The 22982-nt window shown below is 48.7% G+C and overlaps 1 protein-coding gene across 1 annotated transcript in view; it reads left to right on the forward strand.

The window, feature by feature from the left end:
* The window catches only part of MYO5B (myosin VB), a 278618-nt gene that overhangs the window by 178574 nt on the left and 77062 nt on the right, over positions 1 to 22982 (forward strand). Inside the window, 3 exon segments of the mRNA XM_081802529.1 lie at positions 10539 to 10694; positions 11542 to 11639; positions 17023 to 17109. Of these exon segments, the coding sequence (XP_081658655.1) occupies positions 10539 to 10694; positions 11542 to 11639; positions 17023 to 17109 (341 nt within the window).

Below are 22982 nucleotides of genomic sequence, written 5' to 3' on the forward strand. Positions count from 1 at the left end.
CTCCAGCGGATTAGTAACTGACATTTTTTCCCCTTTATTGGGTATTTGTGTGTTATGTAGTGGTAATGAATACATATAGTTAACCTGGATCTTACAGTCCCGTGGATTTTGGTAATGCTGTGAAGGTCAAGAAGGTAGTATGGAGAAAAAAAAAAAGAATTTGTTGGGAGTCCCCAAGGCCACCTCCAAATTCAATTATTTGCTAAGACGAGTCCAAGACCTCTGAGCAGATAGTTACACTTGAGGCTGTGACTTATTAGACCAAAAGGCTACAAAGCAGCCAACAAAAGGAACAGTGCGTGGGGTGAAGTCCAGGGGAAACCAGGCCCACGCTCCCAGGAGGGGAGCCACTGGGAAAGGCGCGGCACCCCTGTGCTTCATTCCCACAGCAGGGTGTTGTCATGTGAAGTATCGGCCAGGGCAGCTTGTCTGAGCCAAGGCTCAGAGCTTTTATGGGGAGTCAGTTACACAGGCACCCTTTGCCTAGCATGTACCAAAATTCCAGACTCTCAGAAGGAAGGCAGGTGTTCAGCGTAAACCATATTGTTTGCATAAACCATTCGGACCCAGTGAACCATTCTTACCAGAGTCTGGTGAAAACCCTCCCCAAATCCAAGTTCCCAGGCCCCAGCCAAGGCCTTTCCAGGAGTAGCAGTCTCAAGCTTGCTGTGTTAGCTCTTTTCTGTACAGGGGTATCATTTTAGGTTGGAGGTCCTGGGTTTTTATTAGACATGAATACAGACTCATCAATTTAAATAGCTTTGAAAGCATTCTCTGCCATTCCTTGACCCACCTTTTCATCAGGTACCATTCTGCATACGCAAGCATATTGGTACATCTTTGTAAGATTTGAAATGAATCACATTATACATAGTTCTCTCTGACTTTTCACTTAGATCTTTGCTGTCTTTCCACACGACTATGTATCTCTTCTCTTTTTTAAACAGTTGATATTTTGCTAATTGAAATAAGGCCGTAATGAATGCCCTTTGCATAGATCTTCGCTTGTGCAATTACATCAGTCAGGTAAATTTTTACAAGTGAAGTGGATGGTTCAAAGAGTATGCACATTAAAAGTCTGTAGATATTCCTAAATTGGGACTGTAAGATAGGTCTGGGATCTACTCTTAAAAGATAACGGTCCTTCTCTTCCCTACCCACCTGCCGCACACTAGCTTTCCCCTTTACCAGCTGATCTTTTTAAGAACCAGTGACCTTCTTGCCAACCTGCAGTCCCATCCCAGCCTCTCACAGCATTCAGAGATGAACCAGGAGGGGCCTCCAGGTCTACCAGACCCTAGTAGGAGGATGGCTGAGAACTCTCCACCCTGAGCCCATTGCAGACAATCCCAGAAGGTAAAAAGCAAAGATCGAAACCAGGTCCCTATAAACCCGCAGACGGACCCGACGCAGACTGCAGCTATAAATCAAAGAGTGGTTCTCCCTGTGCTTTAAATCCTTCGGACAGGTGGACTTGTCTGGCAGCACCTGTCATGGTAGCGGTTTTGAAGCTCATTGTTCACTGAGCTCGTATCATCTGTAGAACTTTGTTTTTACAGCAGTCCTATGAGGTTTATGTTTCCAACTCCATATTGGAGTGTAAAATAAAGACCTAGAAAGATGCAAGGCCCTGGGGCATGGAGTTAGTGCCCATTTCTTGTGGTGGTTTTCATCTCCCTGAGCATAGATAAATCTCAAATCCTGTATGTAAATTCATAATTTTACTTAAAGCATTTTTATTTTATGGGACACCTATTAGCTTTTCTCTTTTGTGTGACACCCCTGATAAGAAATTAAGAAATCATTGTGAATAATTAAGCGGTATGGGATGGAAGACTCCCATGTAGCCTACCAGCCAAAGGCTCCCACCAAGAGCAGTGAAATAAAACAGTGTTAATGAGAATGTAATTAGGGGCGCCTGGGTGGCTCAGTTGGTTAAGCGACTGCCTTCGGCTCAGGTCATGATCCTGGAGTCCCGGGATCGAGTCCCACATCGGGCTCCCTGCTTGGCAGGGAGTCTGCTTCTCCCTCTGACCCTCCTCCCTCTCATGCTCTCTGTCTCTCATTCTCTCTCTCTCTCAAATAAATAAATAAAATCTTTAAAAAAAAAAAATGAGAATGTAATTAGGAAAGCCAGTTATGCTAAGAGGTTATCACGTAGCTAATTGCTTTCTCCGCTATTGGAGAGCTATAAATGGAGACTTAGGACATGCCTCTTTAAAACACGACTTTAAGTCCTTAACAGACTGATTTGTTTTAGGTACTAAAAGTGGAGGTTTCTCCTTCTCAGTGTTTATTATAAAAACAATATTTTACCCAAAAAAAGAATCCCGAAAGGAGCACATATTTAAGATTTCCTATGCCAGGGCAGCCCTGCGTGTAGGTCAGAGTGACAAGCAATGGATGTGGAGTTTGTCAGTAAGCATTGGGCAGCCAGGACCATCCTGGGTGGTGGTTCCCAGGCAGGCAGTCCTGAGGCTGGCTCTCCACTCATCCCAGCAGAAGGGATCTCAAGACCAATCTGGTACAGAGGTCGAGGAGACCGTATTGGCCCAAGGCCACCTACCCTGGGCCATAGCAGTCCCTGAGGTCCGAGAGTCACAGTGGCGTACCTTAGACAAGGCCCAGATGCGTGTGCTCTGGGTCTCCTTCCTCCGACTTCGGCTTGACCTCAACTCCTCGAGGAATGACACTGTATGTGTGTCTGTTGTTTACGCACTCGTGTGGTCTTTGTGGGTCACAGACACATTCCACTTTGAGCAAATACATTTGCTTTTTTAAAACGTATTTTTTTCCATTTCGTGTTTTCATTTTCTATGGGTAAATACCCAGTAGTGGAATTACTACAGCATGTGGTAATTTTATTTTTAATTTTTTGAGGAACCTCCATGCTGTTTTCCACAGTGGCTGCACCAGTTTGCATTTCTACCAACAGTACGTGAGGGTTCGCTTTTGTCCTCTTCCTCGCCGATACTTGTTATTTCTTGGGTTTTTTAGTTTAGCCATTCTCACAGGTGTAAGATGATACCTCATTGTGGTTTTGATTTGCAGTTCCCTGACGATTGGTGATATTGAGCATCTTTTCATGTGTCCATTTACCATTTGTGTGTCTTTTTTGGAAAACTGGGCCCTCTGAATCTTTAAATTTTTTTTTTTTTTAAGATTTTATTCTTTATTTGACAGAGAGCACAAGTAGGCAGAGAGGCAGGGAGAGGGAGAAGCAGACTCTCCACTGAGCAGGGAGCCTGACGTGGGGCTCGATCCCAGAACCCTGGGATCATGACCTGAGCCGAAGGCAGCCGCTTAACCGACTGAGCCACCCAGGCGCCCCTCTTTAAATTTTTTAAACCTGGTTATTTTTGATGTTGGGTTCCCATATCACTTGCAAATAGCTTCTCTCTTCAGTGGATGGGTGAGGGGAGGGATGAAATAAAGGATCAGGGAGACACTTAATGATGAACACTGAGTAACGGATAGAAGTGTTGAATCCTTATATTGTGCACCTGAAACTAATATGCTGCTGTTAATCATACTCCAATTTAAAACGTATTTTTAAACCTATTTTTCATATAACACTTTCAAGGGCGTTTGAAGTGCTTCCTATTTAAGATCAGTTGGCGTTGGTAGTTTAAAAAACTTCCAAAAATATTTAGAATAGTAACCACATAAGAACTTTTTAGTCGGTAAAACCATATCATCCCCTTTCCAATACAGGAAAGTCCAACTTTGTCTTTAACAACAAAAGAAAAAAAGTGCTGAGACTTTTCCTCCAAAGCCCATTTAAAACCCCTTTAAACAAAATATTTTGTACCTAAAAATTGGAGCTTTTTCCCCCGAAGGGCAGCAGTACCCATGTGAGAGAACTGCCCGAAAAGGAAGTGTATTTTTTATTAGGTCTGCAGCCAGGTTTCATAGATAAGGTTCTGGGCAAGAGATTCCAATCAAATGGTTCTTCGAGCATGTCTTTAGTTTCGTGCGTCTGTTCTAAAGGAAAGGTGTTTTGTGTTCTTACAGAAGTAAACAGACATGATTTCCAAGGTAACAGCTATGTATATGCATATAGCTGCAATTGACATTTTTCTTAAACTATCAAATGGTCTGTAAAAAGCGTTTTCATACTTCTTTTAATCCCTCTTCAAATAGATTTGCTTCCGGCTTTTAAAAATCTATCCATAGCCTTGAATAGCAGACAGTACCACATAAGTGACAAAGGGTATCAGGCAAGTGCTTGGTTTGTTTGAAGGTACCATCTGAGTGTTTTCCTGATTGGAGGGAGCAGATTTTCAGAAAGGCCCCTGTGGATGCTGCTTCCCAGGACTGCCCCCAGATGAGCTGGAGTTGTGCATTATTGGTCACTCAGCTCGTAAATAGACTTCCCAGGGCCTCTAAAGTGTAACTGGAGTTAGTTAAGGAAAACACATTCTCATACATTCATTCTTCTGCATGAATTGTCAGTCAAGCAACAGCTTCACGTAACTATTTTCACTGAGGCTTCAGGTTGGTCTATAGTTGGGACCCTGCTGAGACAAGGAGGTCCCTGTCTAGCCCAGGCCCCATGTCCCAGTGGGTAGATGGGGTAGGTGGTACAACCATCAGTATTTCTTGTTGGTTCTATTCTTGCTTTTTCTTAGAGTTGATGTCTCAGCAAACTCCTCTCCCTCTCCACCCCAGATATCCTATCATTTCCAAACGCAGTCTCAATAGCCAAGACCTATAATTAAAACCTAGCTTTTAAGATAAAATGCAAATTCTCCAGATTAAACCTTGGTTGTGTTCTTTCCCAAATTCTAGCACGGGGCCCAGGGAGGAGCTTCTGATTGAAACAAGAGAAAGGGGCTTCAATTTTAAAGTCTTCTTACTGCTGAATCTGGTTTCAGAGTTCCGTGTGCAGCTTTAATACATTCTCTTGACCTTAGAAGTTAATAGATTTTTTCAGAGAAAAAGCCAGTATTAATGATTTCTGTAAATTAGACTCCTGAAACTGTATCATCATGCATGTGGTAACTACTACCCCTGACTCGAACGTCTTGGAAATCCATTTTAGAAAGTATGTGAATTACAATTTAGTCAGTATTGTGTTTAGAAACAACCGACTGGATGAATCACTGATGTCTTTAAAATGCAAACCTGCCTTTAGCCTCTGGTTCTTTCCCTGTGGGAGTTTCTCCGCTGCAGTCTGACTGGGCACTTGACCCTTTGTCAAGTGTGCCTTTGGCATCAGCCCCCCCCCCGCCCCCACTGTCCTTCCTATGCCCAGGCTGTCTCTCCGCGCCCCCCACTCACTTCTGGTTTTGCCGCTCCCTGTGTTCTCACTATGTGTGATGGTGGCTTTCTGCCATAGACCATGAGGACTCACGAGTCTTTACACAAGGAGTTGCTGGATAAGGTTTGTATTTGGAGAAGACTCTGGCTGGTGGGTAGGATATGTTGGGACGAAGGTGTGTCTGGAGCTGGACCCTCAGGTTCTAAGCACCTGCAGTGATCTGGGAGAGCTTGGGAAGGGCTGAATAGGGCAGCAGTGTTCTGGTGATTCAGGACTGCTGGAACTTGACCGTGGACAGAACTTGGGGATGTGGGGATAAGAAGTAGGGTGTTGGCAGGCTCTCTAATACAAATTTGGGCAGTTGGTGGGTGAGGGCCATGTAGGCCATGTCAGATTTGGAGTTTCCAGTGGAACACACACAGGGAGGAAGATAAGGAGCAGATAGTTGGAACTGCAGATCGTAGTTGCGGAAGAACATCAAGACTAGAGAGACAGGCTTGAAGCCATAGGTGTGAAGGAGACTGTCCAGGGAACGAGGGTTAGAAAAGGTAAATGATGAGGATGCTGTCCTGGGAAACGGCAGCACTGCGGGGAGACAGGCAGGAGGATGGGCCCGTGGGAGGTGCCGGGAAAGAGCTGTGGGAGGGAAGCAGAGCTGCCGAGTCAAGGAAGAGGGCCTCCCAGAAGGGACTTGGGTCCTTCACCAAGGACAAGTCGGACCGAGAGTGAAGCTGGGCCACTTCCAGCCACCAGATTTGGCAAGTAGGGTCCCCAGAAGTCACTCTCAGGGTCGGTTTAGGCAGTGGGGGGGGCAGACCACGGCATGGCTGGGAGGGGGGGATCGGGGTTGAGAAGGGACGACCCAGGGCGGTGTCCACGGGTGCCTTGCCTGAGATGCGGGGGCGTGGCACAGGGATAGCCAGCTGGACGGGGAGATGGTCCTGCATGGAAAGAACTTGAACATAGCTACGTGTTGAAGGGAAGGCGCCTAGGAAAGGGGAGAGACTACAGATAGGAGAACATGTAGGAGTTTAGGTCAGACTTAAAGGAATCTCCTTTTTCAATTCGCTCATTTTTACAGATGAGAAATTTTAAATCTAATAAGATTGAGGTTTGCCATGGGTCACACAGCTAATTAAGTGGTGGAGTCGGATCTAAAAGGTCTCCTGACCCTCGCTCAGTGCATGTCCTGTAGTACCTTACATCCCAGAGATCCGCTAGGTGATAGGCTCTTCTGTCTCTTGACTGCTCTAGAGCTTCCTGTGCAGTGGACTTCAGGCGCTCTGTTATGCTGCAGCCAGAGTGATCTTTCCAAAAGATCCCTGGTCATTGCTCCCCTCTGTGACCCACTGTGTGGGCTCTGGAGCCAGGCCATCTGGATGCGATTCGTAGCTTTGCCACTGACCACCTCTGTGATCTTGGGCTCTGAGCCTGTGTTTCCCCATCTGTAAAATGGGATGTCACACCAAGTGGTCATTGGGAGAACTGAATGAATTTTATGCTTGGTATATTCTAAGTGCTCAATAAATGTTAGCTGCTCTTATTTAAAACCGCAAACCAAAAAAAAAAAAAAAAAACACCCTTAATGGCTTCACATTGCTTTTAGGATAAAGACCCAAATCATCAATAGAGGATTTTGCATGAGCTGGTCCCTCTTGCTTCCCCCTCGGGATGTGTACGAAAACCGTATTGGCATTATGTCAGTTCCCTGAACATGCAGATATTTTGCTGACATGCTTTCCTAACCACTCCCCCCGCCCCGCCCCGCCCCCCGAATGACCCACCAGCTCCAACATCACTTTCTAAGAGAAGCCTTTCCTGATTTCTACCCTGGGGCCCTGATTCGGTCATGTGCATCTGTTGTTTATTTCCTTGAGGAAATCATCTTTTTGTCATTAAACTTTTAATTATGGGGTTAATTGATGAGAGTTCACCTTCCATGCTAGATCATAAACTCCATGATACCTAAGAGGCTCTGTTTGGCTTTGTTCATCTTTGTGTTCCCAGCTCCAAGCACAGTATTTATTTGTTGGATGTGTGGCAGTCATTTAAGTATTGGTGAGTGAATGAACAAACCAGTCCGTCTAGTTGCTTGACAATATTTACTAATATTTACTTCCTGGTCTTTGAAAGCACATGGAAATAATGAGTTTATCATTTTTATGATGTTGGCACATGCACATTTTAGCCACAGATTTTTAAAATCCTATCGGAGTCATCTTTATTCCTCTGATAGCCTAATTACTTCCCCCTTGAGAAAGGCAGTATTTATGATTTTGAAATACCATGTGTGGACAAAAGTTGTTGATCTAGTTCCAAAAATGCTGAAATAGGAACTGAATTGTCACCCGTTGGCACCTGAAACTATCTCACTGGGGTGAACTCCCAAGCCACTTGGCTGACAATAAGGACCTACGGCAGGGATTGGGGCGTGTCTTATTCAGGAATATGGTAGCTTTTCCTAGTGCTATGGTGTCGTCACCAGCTGATGTCAGTCACAGTGAGGATGGGCTTAAGCTGCTTATCCGAGATGATCTTTGGTCTTAAGGTCATTAGTTGGTACTTTTAGACTGAACTGCAAACCCAGACCATGGAGTTAAAGAACCACAACCTTTATTTGCATGTAGATCACTGCGGTAAGAAATGGAAGTCAGGAGGGTGCCTGGGTGGCTCAGTTGGTTAAGCGACTGCCTTCGGCTCAGGTCATGATCCTGGAGTCCCTGGATCGAGTCCCGCATCGGGCTCCCTGCTCGGCAGGGAGTCTGCTTCTCCCTCTAACCCTCCCCCCTCTCATGTGCTCTCTCTCTCATTCTCTCTCTCTCAAATAAATAAGTAAAAAAAAATTTAAAAAGAAATGGAAGTCAGGAGCTTCTGATGACTGGTGTGTTTGTGATCAGCGACAAGTGCAGAGTGCAAATGGCTAGCTAATGTGTGGTATAAAACTCTTGACTTGTGGTATGCAATTACTTTGGACTCTCAAATTGAAGGCTTAAAAACTGTTAACTGATAATACCTAAGAGTGAGGTTAGGAGGAAGTATTTTGTTTCCTCTGTTTTAGTGTGAAATCTTGATACAGAAGATCTACTCATAATTCGAACCAGCATTTGATGCTGGTCTTCAGCGTTAATCATCATAACCTTCTATGTGCTCCTCTCTGTGAGATATTTCTGCACAGGACCAGACTTAAGGCTTGGTGAAATTAGGCCTTTGACCTACGGAAATCCTACAAGTTACCTTAATATGCAAAGAATAGCAGAGGTCCTCAAACTGAGGGATGCTCAGTGAGCAATACATCTGCACCTACCTAGTTTCGCACAGAAAATGCCTGCACTTATTGCCACTGATCCTACCCATGTCCTGGGGGAGATCAAATGGCAGATAGCCCCCAAGGGGATGGGATCGTCCCTGCATGTTTTACAACCCCCCAGTCATATCACCTTGCAACCCAAGCATGCTACGTAATAAGGTTGTGGAAACCGCCTTTGAGTGAACTAAGTCGCCCGGATCTAACCCCCAGGTTCTGGAACAGTTATGGTGCCCCTAGCACCATCTTGCTCCTTTTCCCAGATGTTGTAATATACTAATATGCCGAGACCTCAAATGTTTATATTTACATCACGATGACATGCTGTGAGGCATGTCTGATTGCAGGAAGGGATGAGCTGGGGCCTACGCTGGGTTGGAATATGAGAAAGCCCATATGTGTTGCCTAACACAGCTTCTAGGACTTTTTTGAATACCCCTGAAATACTGATGTGTGGAGTACTGATGGGAGTGTGCCATTAAATTGTGAAATTTGGGTCTCTGCTTTATAGGATTCTTCTACTTCCCAAGCTGTTGGCTTGGTGCTCAGTAAGTACTCCTTTAAACTGGTACTGAACTTGCGGAAGGTCTGGAAAGTTAAACGCAGGACGATGTCAGCGTAAGTGGACTGTCACTGCCATCTGAACCTGTAGCCTTCCATGGAGATGATGTTGCCCTTCAAGCTTTCCTTAGCCTCAGTCTCCTGCTACAGATTTCATGGGATGCTGTCATCTGCAGGGATGTTTCATGAAGCTCCCTTTTATGTGTTCTTCCTTCTCTCGTGATGGTAAGGACCCTGTTCCTGCCACCATCACATCTGAGAATGGATCACTTTCAAAGACCAGTGCTGGCTCCACCAGATCCCAGCCCCCCACCTTGCGAAAAGCCTCCAATAAGGAGGAGGATGCACAGGTGCATCAGAGATGGACCGTATCTTAAACCCATGTGCCTTTCCAGTTTCTTGACATTGCTGGTATAAAAGACCAGGAGACCGTTATATATTGAAACAGGCTCTGATTGGGACATCTGGAAGCCGGGGTTCTGGCCCTGGCTCCGTCACTAACCAGCAGCCCCGGGTGAGCCGATACCGGCCACCATGCCCGGTGCTGGGACAAATGGAGACGGAAGCAGGATTCTGGAGGATCCTTTCTCCCTGAGTTTTTTCCTTACCTGCCCCTCGAAGAGGTGATCTTTATGCTCTGTGCTCCAGCTCTCAAATTCTATGATTCTGAGTTTCCTCTGTAGCTCAAAACATTTACCACGTGGACAGATTTCTCACGTATATCCCCCTGGCAGTGTTTGAGTGCTTATGATATGCTGGGCACACTACTCTATGCTTACATGAACTATCTCCTTTAATCCTTTTCCCTGCCCTCCTCCTCCATCGAGGGGGAGCCCAGAAGGCCTTAGGCTCAGCAAGCATGGGGCTCAGGGCCCAGCACAGACCTCGGCTGGTACTTGGGTGCATGATGGAGACATGAGGGGGTGACCCAGGAAAGCCCATGGAGAAGGCAGGGCTGGGCCTTAAGAGATGGGCCTCTCAGGATGAGCAGAGAGGAGAAATTCTAAATTCTAGAAAACGTGCATTACTCCAAAAAGACACTCTATACTTTCTTCTCCCCTAGCCACCACTGAACTCCTTTCTGTTCCCTGGACATTTCATGTAAATGGAATCATGCACAACATGGCCTTTTGCATCTAGCTTCTTTAACTTGGCATGTTTCCAGGGTTCATCCATGCTGCCGTGCATATGGGGACTTCATTCCCCTAGGTCATTGGACAGTATTCCATTGTACGGATCTGCCACGTTCTGTTTATCAGCTGATTGATATTTGCGTTGTTCCCGCTTTGTGACTGCTGTGAATAATGTGGTTATGGACTTGGGTGTACAAGTTTGTGTATGGATGTGTGTTTTCAGGTCTCTTGGGTATGTACTGGAAAGCTACAGTGTTCTTCCTGTCTTTGTTTCTAGTTCCCACTAGTGGCTAACTTGTTTCACGATGACAAGGACTCCGTTCCTGCCACCACTACATCTGGGAAGGGCTCTTCTTCAAAGATCAACATTCGCTCCGCCAGACCCCCCCTGAAAGCATCCAACAAGGAGCACAAGAAAACTGTGGGCCACCAGGTCAGCCTCTGGCAGGACGCTGTGGGTCAGGATGCACGTGACCAGGCCGGCCTGTCTGCAGATGGAGGATGGCTGCAGAGTCAGAGGGAGGCCAGAGCAGCCTCCTCCTCCGCAGCCTCAGCCCCCAGCTCAGTCCTTATGTCCTCTTTGAAGAGGGACACTGGAAAGCCCTCTCTAGAGAGAACAGACCGAAAAGAGAAAGGGGATGAGTATAGCCCCAAGCAGTGCATTTAGTTCCCCTGATAGGACCACAGAGACCTGGTAGAAGAGGCAAGAGGGTCCTCGAATCCACAGGTTGGGTTAAAGAAGTCTGGGGACTAGAAAACTGAAGCCCCTTCTGTGGGGTCTTCGTGGGATTCTATGTCCAGCCCGGCAGCCACGAACCTTTCTCTTGCAGTGGACTTGCCTGTTCTAGACTTTTCACATTACTCTCATAACTTCCAGGACGCCCAGGCACTGGAATTTGGGGCTCCCCGGCCTCTGGTTTAGGAATAACCAGCCTCCAGTCACCGTGATGACTTCTGTCCTATGTCCTAGCACTGACCCCCTCTCATCTCATTTGATCTACCATGCTGGGTTAGATGTGTTAGCAGCTGGGCTCCCCCCCATTTGGTTTAAAGAGTCCTAATGCCTGAATGCGGCAGGGCCTTGATTTTGGACCTACAGCAAGGCAGGAGTGTCAGGGAGAATCTGACCCCGGGTCTCTGAATTTTGTCCTGTCCTTCCTGGATTCATGATGATGATAACGGTATCAACAACTATCACCACCAATCTCTGGGCATTTCTTTGTTAATTATACCTCTGCAGAATGTTAAAAATAACTGGGCACTGACTCTTGTCTCTCCAGTTCCGTACCTCCCTGCATCTGCTCATGGAGACCCTGAATGCCACAACACCACACTATGTGCGCTGCATCAAACCGAACGACGAGAAGCTCCCCTTCCAGTAAGTGCCTGTGCGGGCATTGGCCAGCTGCCTCTCGGCTGCAGTCAGGCTGATCAAGCCTGGCCTCTTCATGTTTCCTTAAAAGTTCAGGTGGAAGAGAGTGGGTTGGGGTGGTCTGCAGCAGGATGAATAGTTGATCTTACACTTCACAGATGGTTTACGTGCTAAACACAGGCCAACAGACATTTACCAAGTTCCACCTGTCTGCTGTCTAGAAAGATGCGAGAGGATGAGAGGATATAGTTCCCTAATCACACGGAGTTTACAGTGGTGTTGAGTGTGCATACCTGAATCAAACAGAGAACCACATAAAAGTGTGTAAATGTAGATGTACCTGTGTCTCATAGCAAATATTCAATTCGGAGGTGGCAGGATAGCTGGAGTGGTCAGAGAAGATGTCTTCCATGGGGGAACCTTGACCTCAAATGACGTGTTGAGTGATGAGACATGATGGTCCTATTTCTCACATCCCCTCTACCACTGAGCTTCCAGAGTTATTCATACCTACTCACCTTCCCCCACCCCACCCCTCCCCTCCCCTCCCCTCCCCTCCCCTCAGCCTCCTCTGGTCTAAATTCTTCTACCCCTATCTTGGATATCGTCTTCCAATTCTATCCATGCCCACACGGTTGACCCCACCCAAATCTATATAGCAGTGACTCTTCAATGTCTTTGTTCATCTCTGGTTTCTGCCAAATTCCAGACCAGACTTTCTGAATGCCTCCTGAGGTTTCATTGGCTGATTCACATTCAACATGTCTGAAATCAGACTCCTTGTCCCCGTCCCCCCTTCCACCTGATTCTTCCCTCTTCCTTATTCCCCAATGTCCAGTCATTGTCAAAGTCTCATGGAGTCTGCTTGAAAATGTGTTATTTTGGTTCCCTTTTCTCTTCCTTCTTTCACCTTGTTTTAGACTCTGTTACTTGCCTGGAATACTGCCCTAAGTCTTCAGAACAGTCTCTTACTTACCTCCCCAGCCCAGTTACTCCAATTGCCCTGAGCCACCACACAAGCTGTATCTTCTGGTCAGAGGAGGTATATTTCTAAGTTTTTAAAGCACTTCATTCCTAGCTTTCTGACTTCCTTTTTCGTCCTAGCATAATTTCTTTCTGGGAAATATAATTTCTTTTGGCAACTCCGTCCGAGTGAATATCTGAACTCCCCTCTGCCATTCCTGTTATTTCATAAAGCTTGACCTGCACTCAGATGGACCTTGTGCTGAAAAAGGTCAGGAAGACAACACCGAGTCCGCCTTCTTTGAAGCATGCTGGTTGTTGACTCTTTTCCCTTCCTCCCAATTTCTGAGAAGTGGTTAGGAATTCCTCCTGTGTGACATCTGTTTACCAGCTGACTCCGGAAGAAGAGGCTATTAGAAGGGCAGCATGTGTGAAAGACTTCGATTACGTGTGAAGGGCAGGAGTGGCGTGCAGGGACCCCGGAGAGGAGAGTTGAGGGCTGGGTACCAGCTCTGCCGTCAACCAGCTGTGGCCTTGTGCAGTTAGTTCCTCAGAACCTGGTGCCCTGCCACCTTCTGGATTATCTTGCTGGAACTCCCCTCCCAGATGAAGAGAGATGCTGGGGGCTTTCAGAATGACTGTCTAGTCCTGATGGGCCATGTTTTGCCTTCAGGACCCAAATCGCCCTAATAAAGTGGGGAGAATACTGAACCAGGTCAGAGCACCTGGATTCTAGTTTGGGCTCTACGACCGATTGTTTGGCTGATCCACAAGTTAGCCCTATACTATTCGTCGCCTTTCTTCATCTGCTAAATGTAGCTAAAGCAGATCATCCTGATGAAAGAAATCAAGGAGATGATGTAGATGATTTGTGAGAAGCATAAAAATTTTGACGAGTAAAATATATAACCATTATTTAAAATATATTATTTAAAAAAATATATAATTCCAGAAGGGAAGTTCTGTATAACTCCCCACCCCATCCCCTACAACTGCTTTCTCAACCTTGGCATCCTTGGCATTTTGGGCCAGGTAATATGTTGTTGTGGGGGGCTGTCCTGTCCACTGTAGTATTCTGGTGGCATCCCCATCACTGTGACAACTAAAAGTGCTTTATGATTGCCAAGTGTTCCTTGGAGGACAGAATCGCATCCCCCAGTGGAGGACCGCTGTCCTACACCACGTGCTTTGATAGCATCCCTTGTTGGAAAAGTCTTTTTCCCTCTGCTGCTTCCTTTATTCAAAAAACATCTATCATACCCACTATTCACTGGACACTGGGCGAGGACAAGTGGAATGACAGAAAGGTCCCTCATCCTTGAGGCGTTGCCAGTCGCTAACCACGGACAACAGCATAGAAGTGACCGCCAGAGGGTGCTTGGGAGTGCTAGGTCAGGGGGGTGCTTACGTGTGTAGGGAGGAGGTGGCCTGGGGGAGTGTGATCCCCCTGGGATCGCTGGTTGGAGGAACTAGCCAGTTTCCTGAGGGCCAGTCCCCCGAGCTCAGAAGTGGACAACCCTGGGAGTCCCGGGGACCTCGAGTGTGACTGCAGCACGCCACAGAGCCTGGAGATGGGTGGGAGTGGGCAGTGTGGCAAGAATTGGGGGAGTGGCGCGTGACTGCTGAGGGGAGCCGAGTTCTCAGCTGCCGGCTCTGCTGAGCCTGCACATTGCTTGGGAGGAGAAAGTATAGCCCTGTGTTTCAGCGGTTGGACCCTAGAGATCTTTGGTGACTTTTTCAGTCCAGAATTAAGTGTTGCTTGTCCTCACCACAGTCCTCCAAAATTTAATAGGGGGGGGGGAGGAGCTGCTTTTCCACTCCCGCGGACCTGGTAACACATGCAGGGAGGCTGACGGAGAGATGCTGGTGACAGTGAGCTTTCTTTACCATCGAAGAGATAAGCTTAAGATACAGAAGGCTGGCTGGCTTTACACATCCCCTGGGGGGTATGAACAGGGAAAGAGGGTGACAAGATCTTTTTGGTGCAGTGTCTGCTGGTTTTTTCCTAATAGTGGTCTTCTTTTCTATCACTTAGTCCTTACAACCAACCGGTGAATTCTATTTGGGCAGATATTCTCAGTTTCTGTTGAATAAATGAGGAAAAGGAGCTACAGAGAGGAAATCTTGCCCAGAGTGGCATAAGGTGTTGGTGGCCGTACCAAGTTTTCTGCTTTGCCCTTGCTCTCTTCCCCCATCCCGCGGGGAAGAGAGTGTTGCCGACTCGGGAGGAAAGTGCACATGTGAGCAGGGCAGTGGGGAGGACTGCAGGTGGGCCCCCAGCCCACAAAGGACGAGGGGTCACGGATGCTTGCCAAGCACGCTGCCCATCCCTGGCGCACACAGGTTGAATCAGACCCAGGCCTGGAGAGCACAGGTGCAGAGAGCCTCGGGGGGAGAGGTCTGCAGCCCCCAGGATGCCTTCCCCGAAGCGCAAGCACACCCACCGTGAGTTCCTAACTTGGGGCCCAGCTGACCACCTTCGAGATGAGAGCAGCAAAGGCTGCCTCGGGTCACTCCAGGTTGCAAGCAGCCTTTGTGCCCCATGTTCTCAGACTCCTCACTACCACTGCACATTGGTTAAGGTTTTTCTGGGACCCCAGAGCTGTGCTATGTCCTGGCGACAGCTCAGAACTGCTGCAGAGGGGATAATCCTAGTGAGAGGCTCTGGGTATCGCAGAGGCTCCTCACCTATATTCCTTTGGTTTTCTTTCATCCTGTAAGACCTTCTGCTGAGGAGCTTTTTGCCTGTTTTAAAAAAAAAAAAAAAATGAAATTAACTCCTCTGAAGTCACTGCCTTGCTCAGGACTGTGAAGACGTTAGTGCTCAGTTGTCCCTTACTCAAGAGCCATGGGTGCCGTGGGACCGGAGTAATCAGGAGGACTTCCTGGAGGAGTTGGGTGTCCAAAGTAGCAGGACTTGGGCAGGTTCGGGGACAGCAGGAGGCCAAGGGGGCACGGGCCTGGAGGACAGTGTGGGTGTCTCCTGGGACAGGGAGCCCCAGGGCTGACCTGGAACGCGGAGAGTCCCTGGACTCAAGGCCAGCTCGTGGTCTTCAGTCACCTGGAAGGTGCCTGTGGACCCAGTGCCTCTGCCTCGAGTGACTGCTGGGTCCTTGGTGTAGGAGAACAGCTAGTACTGGGAGCTGAGCAGCTCATACAGAGAGGTGGGAAGGCAGGACAAATCTCCGGTGGGGAGCTGTAATCCATCCTGCGGAATCCTGAGTGGGCCTAGCTGCTGGGAAAACTCCCAGAGTTGTCAGCGAGGTGGCAGACACTGGTGGTAAGAGGCTGCCCCCTGGTGTCCTAGAGAGAAAGCTGCCCAGCTCTCGCCATGGGGCAGACAGGCCTCCCGTCAGCTTGGCGGAGGTATGTGCTACAGCCAATGAACGTGATCTGGGGATCTGAGCCTCAGCCCTGCCTGCCGCCCGGTTGCCAGAGCAGGAGCGCAAGACTCGTGGCCCTGGGCTCAAACTGAGCTGAGGAACAGCCCGAACTATAGAGATTAGTTCAGCTGAGTTCTTTCCCCAGGAAGACCCCCACCCCCCACCCCCGCTCCGATTGCTCTAGCCACCCCTGGCCGCTCTCCCCCTGGCCTCTTACAGCACCATGGTTCTCACCTACGGCTTTGTGCACTTCTATACACTTCTCTCCCAGGGCGGGGACTCTCAGCCCAGACCACGTCTGATTGCTGATTGTACAGTGTCCTATTCGACGTACGTGTTGGCGTACTTCCCAGTTTTGAGGGCCAAACAGCAGTTTAGGGCACATGAGTTGTTGAAGACCTGGCTCAGGTCTCTGAAGACGGGAAGATCAGTTTCTTTATCTTAACCAGGAAGTGGTAGCAGCAACGATGCATGTGTGCTAATGTTGTCCTCGATGCTGGTCCAACTGCTTTCCTGGGCCGTTAGGTTTAATCTTTGCACTAACCCTAAAAAAGGGACACTACTATTATCCCCATTTTATAGGTGAGGATACTAAGGCCCGAGGAGGTGATATTGCCTTCCCGAGGTGACACATGCAGCTGGTGAGTGACCATGTCACAATTCAAACCCAGCTCTGCCTGGCCCGAAACTCACCCTTCTAACTCCTGAGCCAAATACTGCTTGTGGTGTATATGATTTGGCCTTTGAACGCAGATACCTCCGTGGGTGGAACTAATAAGAGGAGGCATGAATGGGTCTTGGATGGTTATGCCAAGAAGAAGATGACGTATCCCAGGTGAAACCAAGAATGTGCACAGAACTGGGGTGCAGATATGGCTCATGCGCCTGCCAATCAGTGTCCTTTGTCGGTGCTTGGCCCCTGACCTTGTGCTCAAGGTGCGCGATGGTCTGTGTCTCGGTGCAGGAAGAAGTCCTCTGTCCCTCTCTCCTGATCCATTTCTTTGCCAGCATGGCCACTCACAGCTTGTCTTACTGTTTTGCAGCTTTGACCCAAAGAGAGCAGTGCAGCAACTCCGAGCGTGCGGGGTGTTGGAGACGATCCGAATCAGCGCGGCCGGCTACCCGTCCAGGTAATGCGCCCACCAGCCACGCGCCTCCTGGAGCAGCCGGAGCCTGGCTCCCCAGGGAACCCGTTTCCACGCTGTCAGCCAGAGACCCACCCTGCATAAAGTTCCTGGACACCGAGGACCCAGGCAGGATGCTGACAGGAGAATATCATTTGGCCTGGGAAGCATGGGAGTCCACGGTGGCAACCTCTGGGGCAGCTTTTCCCATTTCAGATTGGCACTGGTCTGGGCGAGGGGTGAGCTAGAGCTCCAAAGGGGATTTCTTCTTCACTCCCACGTCATTCCCTTTACTTTTTTTTTTTTTTTTAATTGTTAAATACACTTATTTACTGTCTGAATCACTTTGAAGTGTACATTTTGGTGGTGGTAAGTACATTATTTGTGCACCCATCTCTGGAACTCTTTTCATCTTGCAAAACTGAAACTCTGTGCCCATTAAACACTAAATCCCCATTTCCTCCCCCCTCCAACAGTTGGAAGCCACCGTTCTACTTTGTGTCTGTTTTTGACAACACTGCGTCCTTCATGTACGTGGAATCCTACAGTGGTGGTGACTGGCTTCTTTCACTTAGTGTAATATCTTTAAGGCTCCCCCACGTAGCATGGGTCAGAATTTCCTTTTTGTGGCTGAATACTATTCCATTGTATGCGTAGACCACTTTTTGTTTATCCATCCATTTGTCAGTGGACCCCTTTACCTTTAAAAATAGAATCAAATCTGTGATGGAAAATACAATCTTGAACTTCAGAAACCACTATCAACATCTAATTTGCTCTGTGGATATGTCCTTGAGCCACCTAGAGTCTGTTGAAGCTATGTCAAGACTGGATCTTTTCTAGATGCTTGCCTGAAGTAGGAGTGAGGTGTGGATAGGGACCTGTTAGCTCTCGTGAGGTCATACTGCATACCAGCATCTCACAGACCAGGTGTCCTCTGCTGTGGGCTGAGCTGAGCCAGTGTAGTAGCCCAGAGCGCATGGTGTTTTCCCCAGGGACCCCTGTCCTTGGAAGTCCCGTATGTGTCAGGAGGTGGAGGGAGCTGGAAATTGGGAGGAGGATGTGCGGGCCAGGCTTCCCTCCCCGCCATCTCCAGCTGGAACTTGGCCACTGTGGTGGAGGAATGCCTTTATAGCAACAGGTATTGACCATGCAGCCACGTAACCAGCAGCAGCTCCCAAATGTTAGACCCGGGAAGGAAATAAGTGATGGAATTAGGAGTTTGCATTTGACGCGGAGAGCACAAGAACTGCCACTAATCTGGAACCCCCGGGCAGCTTTTACAAAACCCAGCAGGTTGGAGCATTGTTCAGAACGATCTGCTCTGGCCAGAGTGGAAGACTGTTTGTGTTTTCTTTCAACCAAGTCTCTCCCTGCTCAGGAGAAAGACAGGGAGTGTCCTGGGGCTACATCTCCTTTCCCGAGCCCCTGGGGTCTGAACACAAATGGCTGACAACTCCATGATGAAGGAGGTGAGCCATGCTTACCCTTCTCAGGTGAGGGCTCTGGCCTGCCTTCTCCCTGTCTGCCCTGCAGGGCCCGGCATCCATGGTTTTGTTTTGTTTTGTTAATTTTTTTTTTTAAATGTTTTATTTATTTATTCATGAAAGTCAGAGAGAGAGAGGCAGAGGGAGAAGCAGGCTCCCTGCGGAGCAGGGAGCCCGATGCGGGACTCGATCCCAGGACCCTGGGATCATGACCCGAGCCGAAGGCAGATGCCCAACCATCTGAGCCACCCAGGCGCCCCTCGGCATCCATGTTTTGATTGAGGGAATGGGGCTCAGGCCACGGGCACAGTAGCTTTGTCTTGAGTTCAAAGAACTGTGGTCTAGCCAATTGGATCAACTTCCAATGGCTGCTCCAAGCACAGCATTCAGATCCGACGGGGTTCATACAACTTACAAACGTGGCAAGGACCTTAGGGAGCTGCCTAGCCGCTGCTTCTCAGAGCGTGCTCCCCAGGCAGCCAGGCTCCACCCCTGCTTCTGCTCCCCTATCTGCTGGCCTCCCCCAAAAAAGTCTGTAGTCTACCATCTTCAGTCCATTGTTTCTCAGAATTGCTTTGCAACCCATTAGTGGGTCAGGAAATCAATATAATGGGTCATGACCGGCATCTTATTTAATGAAATGACCCGGGATGGAAAATAGAAGATGGCAATTTGTGGTAGAAAGGGTATTAGTGAGCTCACTTCAGCTTTATATATAGACATGGCTGCGTCATGATGTAAAACACTTTTGCTAATGAGGCCCACAGAAGGAAGTGAACTGCTCAAGGTCACTGTGGCCGGGGTTGAGTGAGGACTTAGAACCCCCCTTCCTCTGCCCGGCTGCATGCTTGTTGCCAAGCATCTGACTGCTCATGTCGGTGAGGTGGTGCCATCCAAACGGGGGGATCAGAGGAGAGAAGAGCAAGGGTAGGGTTTTCTGTCTGCTCCCTGGGGCTGGGCCCAGACCCGAGGCTTGGAGTAAAACTGCACCCTGCCGGCCCCCATTTGTAAATAGAAATCCAGACTGCAGAACTATGTGTGGCCTGGGCTAGAGCCAGAAGAGCCTGTGGTTGAACCCTTGGCCTTTGGAGTCCGGCCTGGCTTGCGTGGTCCGCTCCCATCCTCCTTGGCTAGGTAACCTCAAGCGAGTCGATCTCTGAGCCTGGGTTCCCTTATCACGAAGTAGTTCCATCATAAGTGATTGAATTGAAAGACATAATGCATCTAAAGTCCTCCACACGTTGCAGGCACCTAAGCATTTAATAACATGTTTATCACTCATTAGATATGAGCAAGAAACTGCATCCTTATGGATGTAATTATCAGGATAAAACAGGCCTATGCTAGAAATGTTTAACTTTATTTTTGTGTCTGATGTGCCTGGTCACCTCAAAAGAGTCCAAAGTTCTCTAAGGAATTGAAAAGGCGGGGTTAAGAATTACCTAAAGTCTGGGCGCCTGGGTGGCTCAGTTGGTTAAGCGACTGCCTTCGGCTCAGGTCATGATCCTGGAGTCCCTGGATCGAGTCCCGCATCGGGCTCCCTGCTCGGCAGGGAGTCTGCTTCTCCCTCTGACCCTCCTCCCTCTCGTGCTCTCTGTCTCTCATTCTCTCTGTCTCAAATAAATAAAATCTTAAAAAAAAAAAAAAAATTACCTAAAGTCTGTCAAAACTGGAGCTGAGATGTCCCATGTTCAGCTGTTGAGGGTCCTTGTGCAAGAACCTTCGGGATCACGGGTCCTCACAGCCATGTGCTTTGCAGCACAGAGGCCTCCAGGTGAGCCGAGGAGCCCAGGTGCTCGTCTCTGTCTTTCTCATAACTGGTGCTGCTGGGGGGCTTGTCAAGCGGGAGGCGTGAACATTGGGACCCTGCCACTCCAGGGGAGAAGAAACCAGGGAAGCGTGTGAAAATGAGATACTCTAGGGTAGCTGAAACTGGGGGGATCCATCTCAGGATGTCAGGAGTCACCTGTTTTGCCAAGAACTTTCTAAAACAATGAGTTGTTTGATAGTAAGACGAGTGCTTTGCAGAGGGTGTGAACCTCTTGTCTTGGAGACCATCAAGGAAAAGCCAGGAGTCTGGGTCCAATGCAACTAGCTCTAGACCATGCTTTAGGCCGAGGTCGCCGTGCATCTCTGCCGCCTCGGATTCACCCACTGAACTTGCAGCCTCGCGGTGAAATCCGAGTGACCACGTGTCTCACCCACACTCCTGCCGGTTTGCTGGTGCGGTACAGAATCCTCTGTTAGAAGAGGTGGAAGAGGAAAAAGGGACAGGGTTTTACTCCTGTGGTCTTACCTGAGCTTCTGTAGAATGAGAACGTGTTCTTGCCTTCATGTCTCCTCTCCTGTTAACCTGGCCGCCCGCTCTACATCTCCTCCCCTGTCCAGCTTCTAGCTCTGTGCCGATGGCCGGGAGGCAATCAAGGATCTAGGTCATGACCTCAGCCCGTCAGGAGTCACAGTCTAGGAGAAGGGATAAAAACCTAAAACAGAGAGCAACATAGAATTAGGCCAAGTTTGGAAGGAAATGTGGCTTCATGGAGGTGGTGAGGTTTGAGGTGGGGCCTTGAAGGGTGAGGAGGCTTCGGATGGGTGGGGAGGCAGTGGGAGGATTCCGCCAGCCCGGGAGCAGTGCCATGTCCAGGCATAGAAGGGACGAGAAGTTCTCCTGCCCAGTGATCCGGGAAGAGACCTTCTCTGCCAGTCAGGCCTCATTCATTCTTCCTGTTCCGTCTTCCAGTTTTAGCATGCCAGATAGGCTTTTCTTCTCATCCAGACCACCTCTCCCTCGGCCGCTGAGAGAGCCCGCTGCTTCCAAGTCTTTAGACCTCTCCTGCCGTTCGTTCCAGCTGGTTGCAATCAGTGTCACCCGCAACGTTGAGATGCCCACAGACTCGCCTCTTACGGGGCAGCCGATGGGTGTCTTTTCTGCCTCCCTAGTTGATTCACACTTCTTTCTACCAGCTAATCGCAAGGGCATCTGTACCTTTTGTTTTCCTAATTGCGAGTATTGTGGAGAGTGTAGGGAGGGAAGGAAAAGCTGGTATTTTCTGCTCCACGGAAAATGTTACCTAATGCTGTGATTTACACGTTTGGGCTTAGGTCCACAGTGCTGCCTTACCTTTGCTGACTTAGCAGATTTTGCTGAAGGCTCAAAGGGAAGATTCCCTCCCCAAATGGCCATTTGAAGTATTATCTTTTGGAAAGAGGTGCCATGGTTTTATGGCACTTTTGTCAGTGTTGAGATAGACCTGAATCATCCATATTATTTCATTTCGATGCTAATCCCCTCTCCCAGAGCCACAACACCCAGGATGGCCTTTCTTTGAAAGGTGAGCGGTGGGGAGAGGGCTGGGGGGCAAAGCTACCCCACCTGTAATCTTGTGACTCCGCACATCGCCTGATGCACCTGCCAGTCATGGTAGGCATTTGGAGTGACCTCACTGCTTCAACATCTCCCTTACTGCTTCATCCTGGAGGTTGGGGTGTCTGCTATATCTGGGGATAAAGCAAGCAAGGTGGTACACCTGTGTACCCATCAAGGTGTTAGCTTTTGAAGGAATGTAGAGCCGAGCAGTCATTTTGTTGGCCTGACCCTGGGACACGTTTGTGAGCCCGGAGGGACCTGAGCAGACTGGGGAGTCCTCTCAGAAAGAATTTGCCTCCATGGTGCTAAGACTCAAGACGGCAACGTGATTTCACTTGCTTTAGCTTGTCAAGTGACCACAGTTTTGCAGAGCTGTTGTCCAAGGAAACTTCAGTGGCTTCTTTGATGAGGGGGGTTACAACTCAGAACATTTTCCTACATTTCTCCAACTTAAGTGGCCAAAGGGCACATGCCAACTCTTTCCAGGGAAGAAAATGCCAAAGAGGAAAGAAACGCATGGCCCAGGGTCTCAGGGACTTGTGATGAAATGTCCGGAGGCCACTTCCCCAGGAGCCCATGCAGAGGGCAGCCCTTTGCAGCCACGATTTCAGGCCAAGTTCCTGCATCCAGCCTACTGATGCCCTGGGCACAGGATGCTTAGCCCTGTTCTGAAGCAAACATGTGCCTAATGCCCCCCCAAGCCCAGCCAGCCCGAGAGGACGCACTCGGGGTGGCGGGCCGGCGGCTGCTCTCTGGAGGTCCCTCGTCCCGCCCTCAGCCTCTCTACTTGTCTATTTTTATCTGCCTAAAAATTATGGCTCTGAGAGTCTGATTTAAAATGAAAATGTATCATTCCATTTGAAATGTGCTGCAGTGGCCAAGAAATCTGCCCGTTGTCACATACATAAAACACTGTGATAAATGCACTGTCTGGGAAGAGCAGCTTGGCCACCGTTACCTGGCTCCCGGCCCCCACCCCCAGATGTGTTTTATGCCTGTGTGATGCTCTGTCTCCCTCGGGGGGT

Source organism: Leptonychotes weddellii, chromosome 13 (genome assembly GCF_054177405.1).
Source record: "Leptonychotes weddellii isolate Sample4059 chromosome 13, ASM5417740v2, whole genome shotgun sequence".
NCBI classification, from domain to species: domain Eukaryota; kingdom Metazoa; phylum Chordata; class Mammalia; order Carnivora; family Phocidae; genus Leptonychotes; species Leptonychotes weddellii.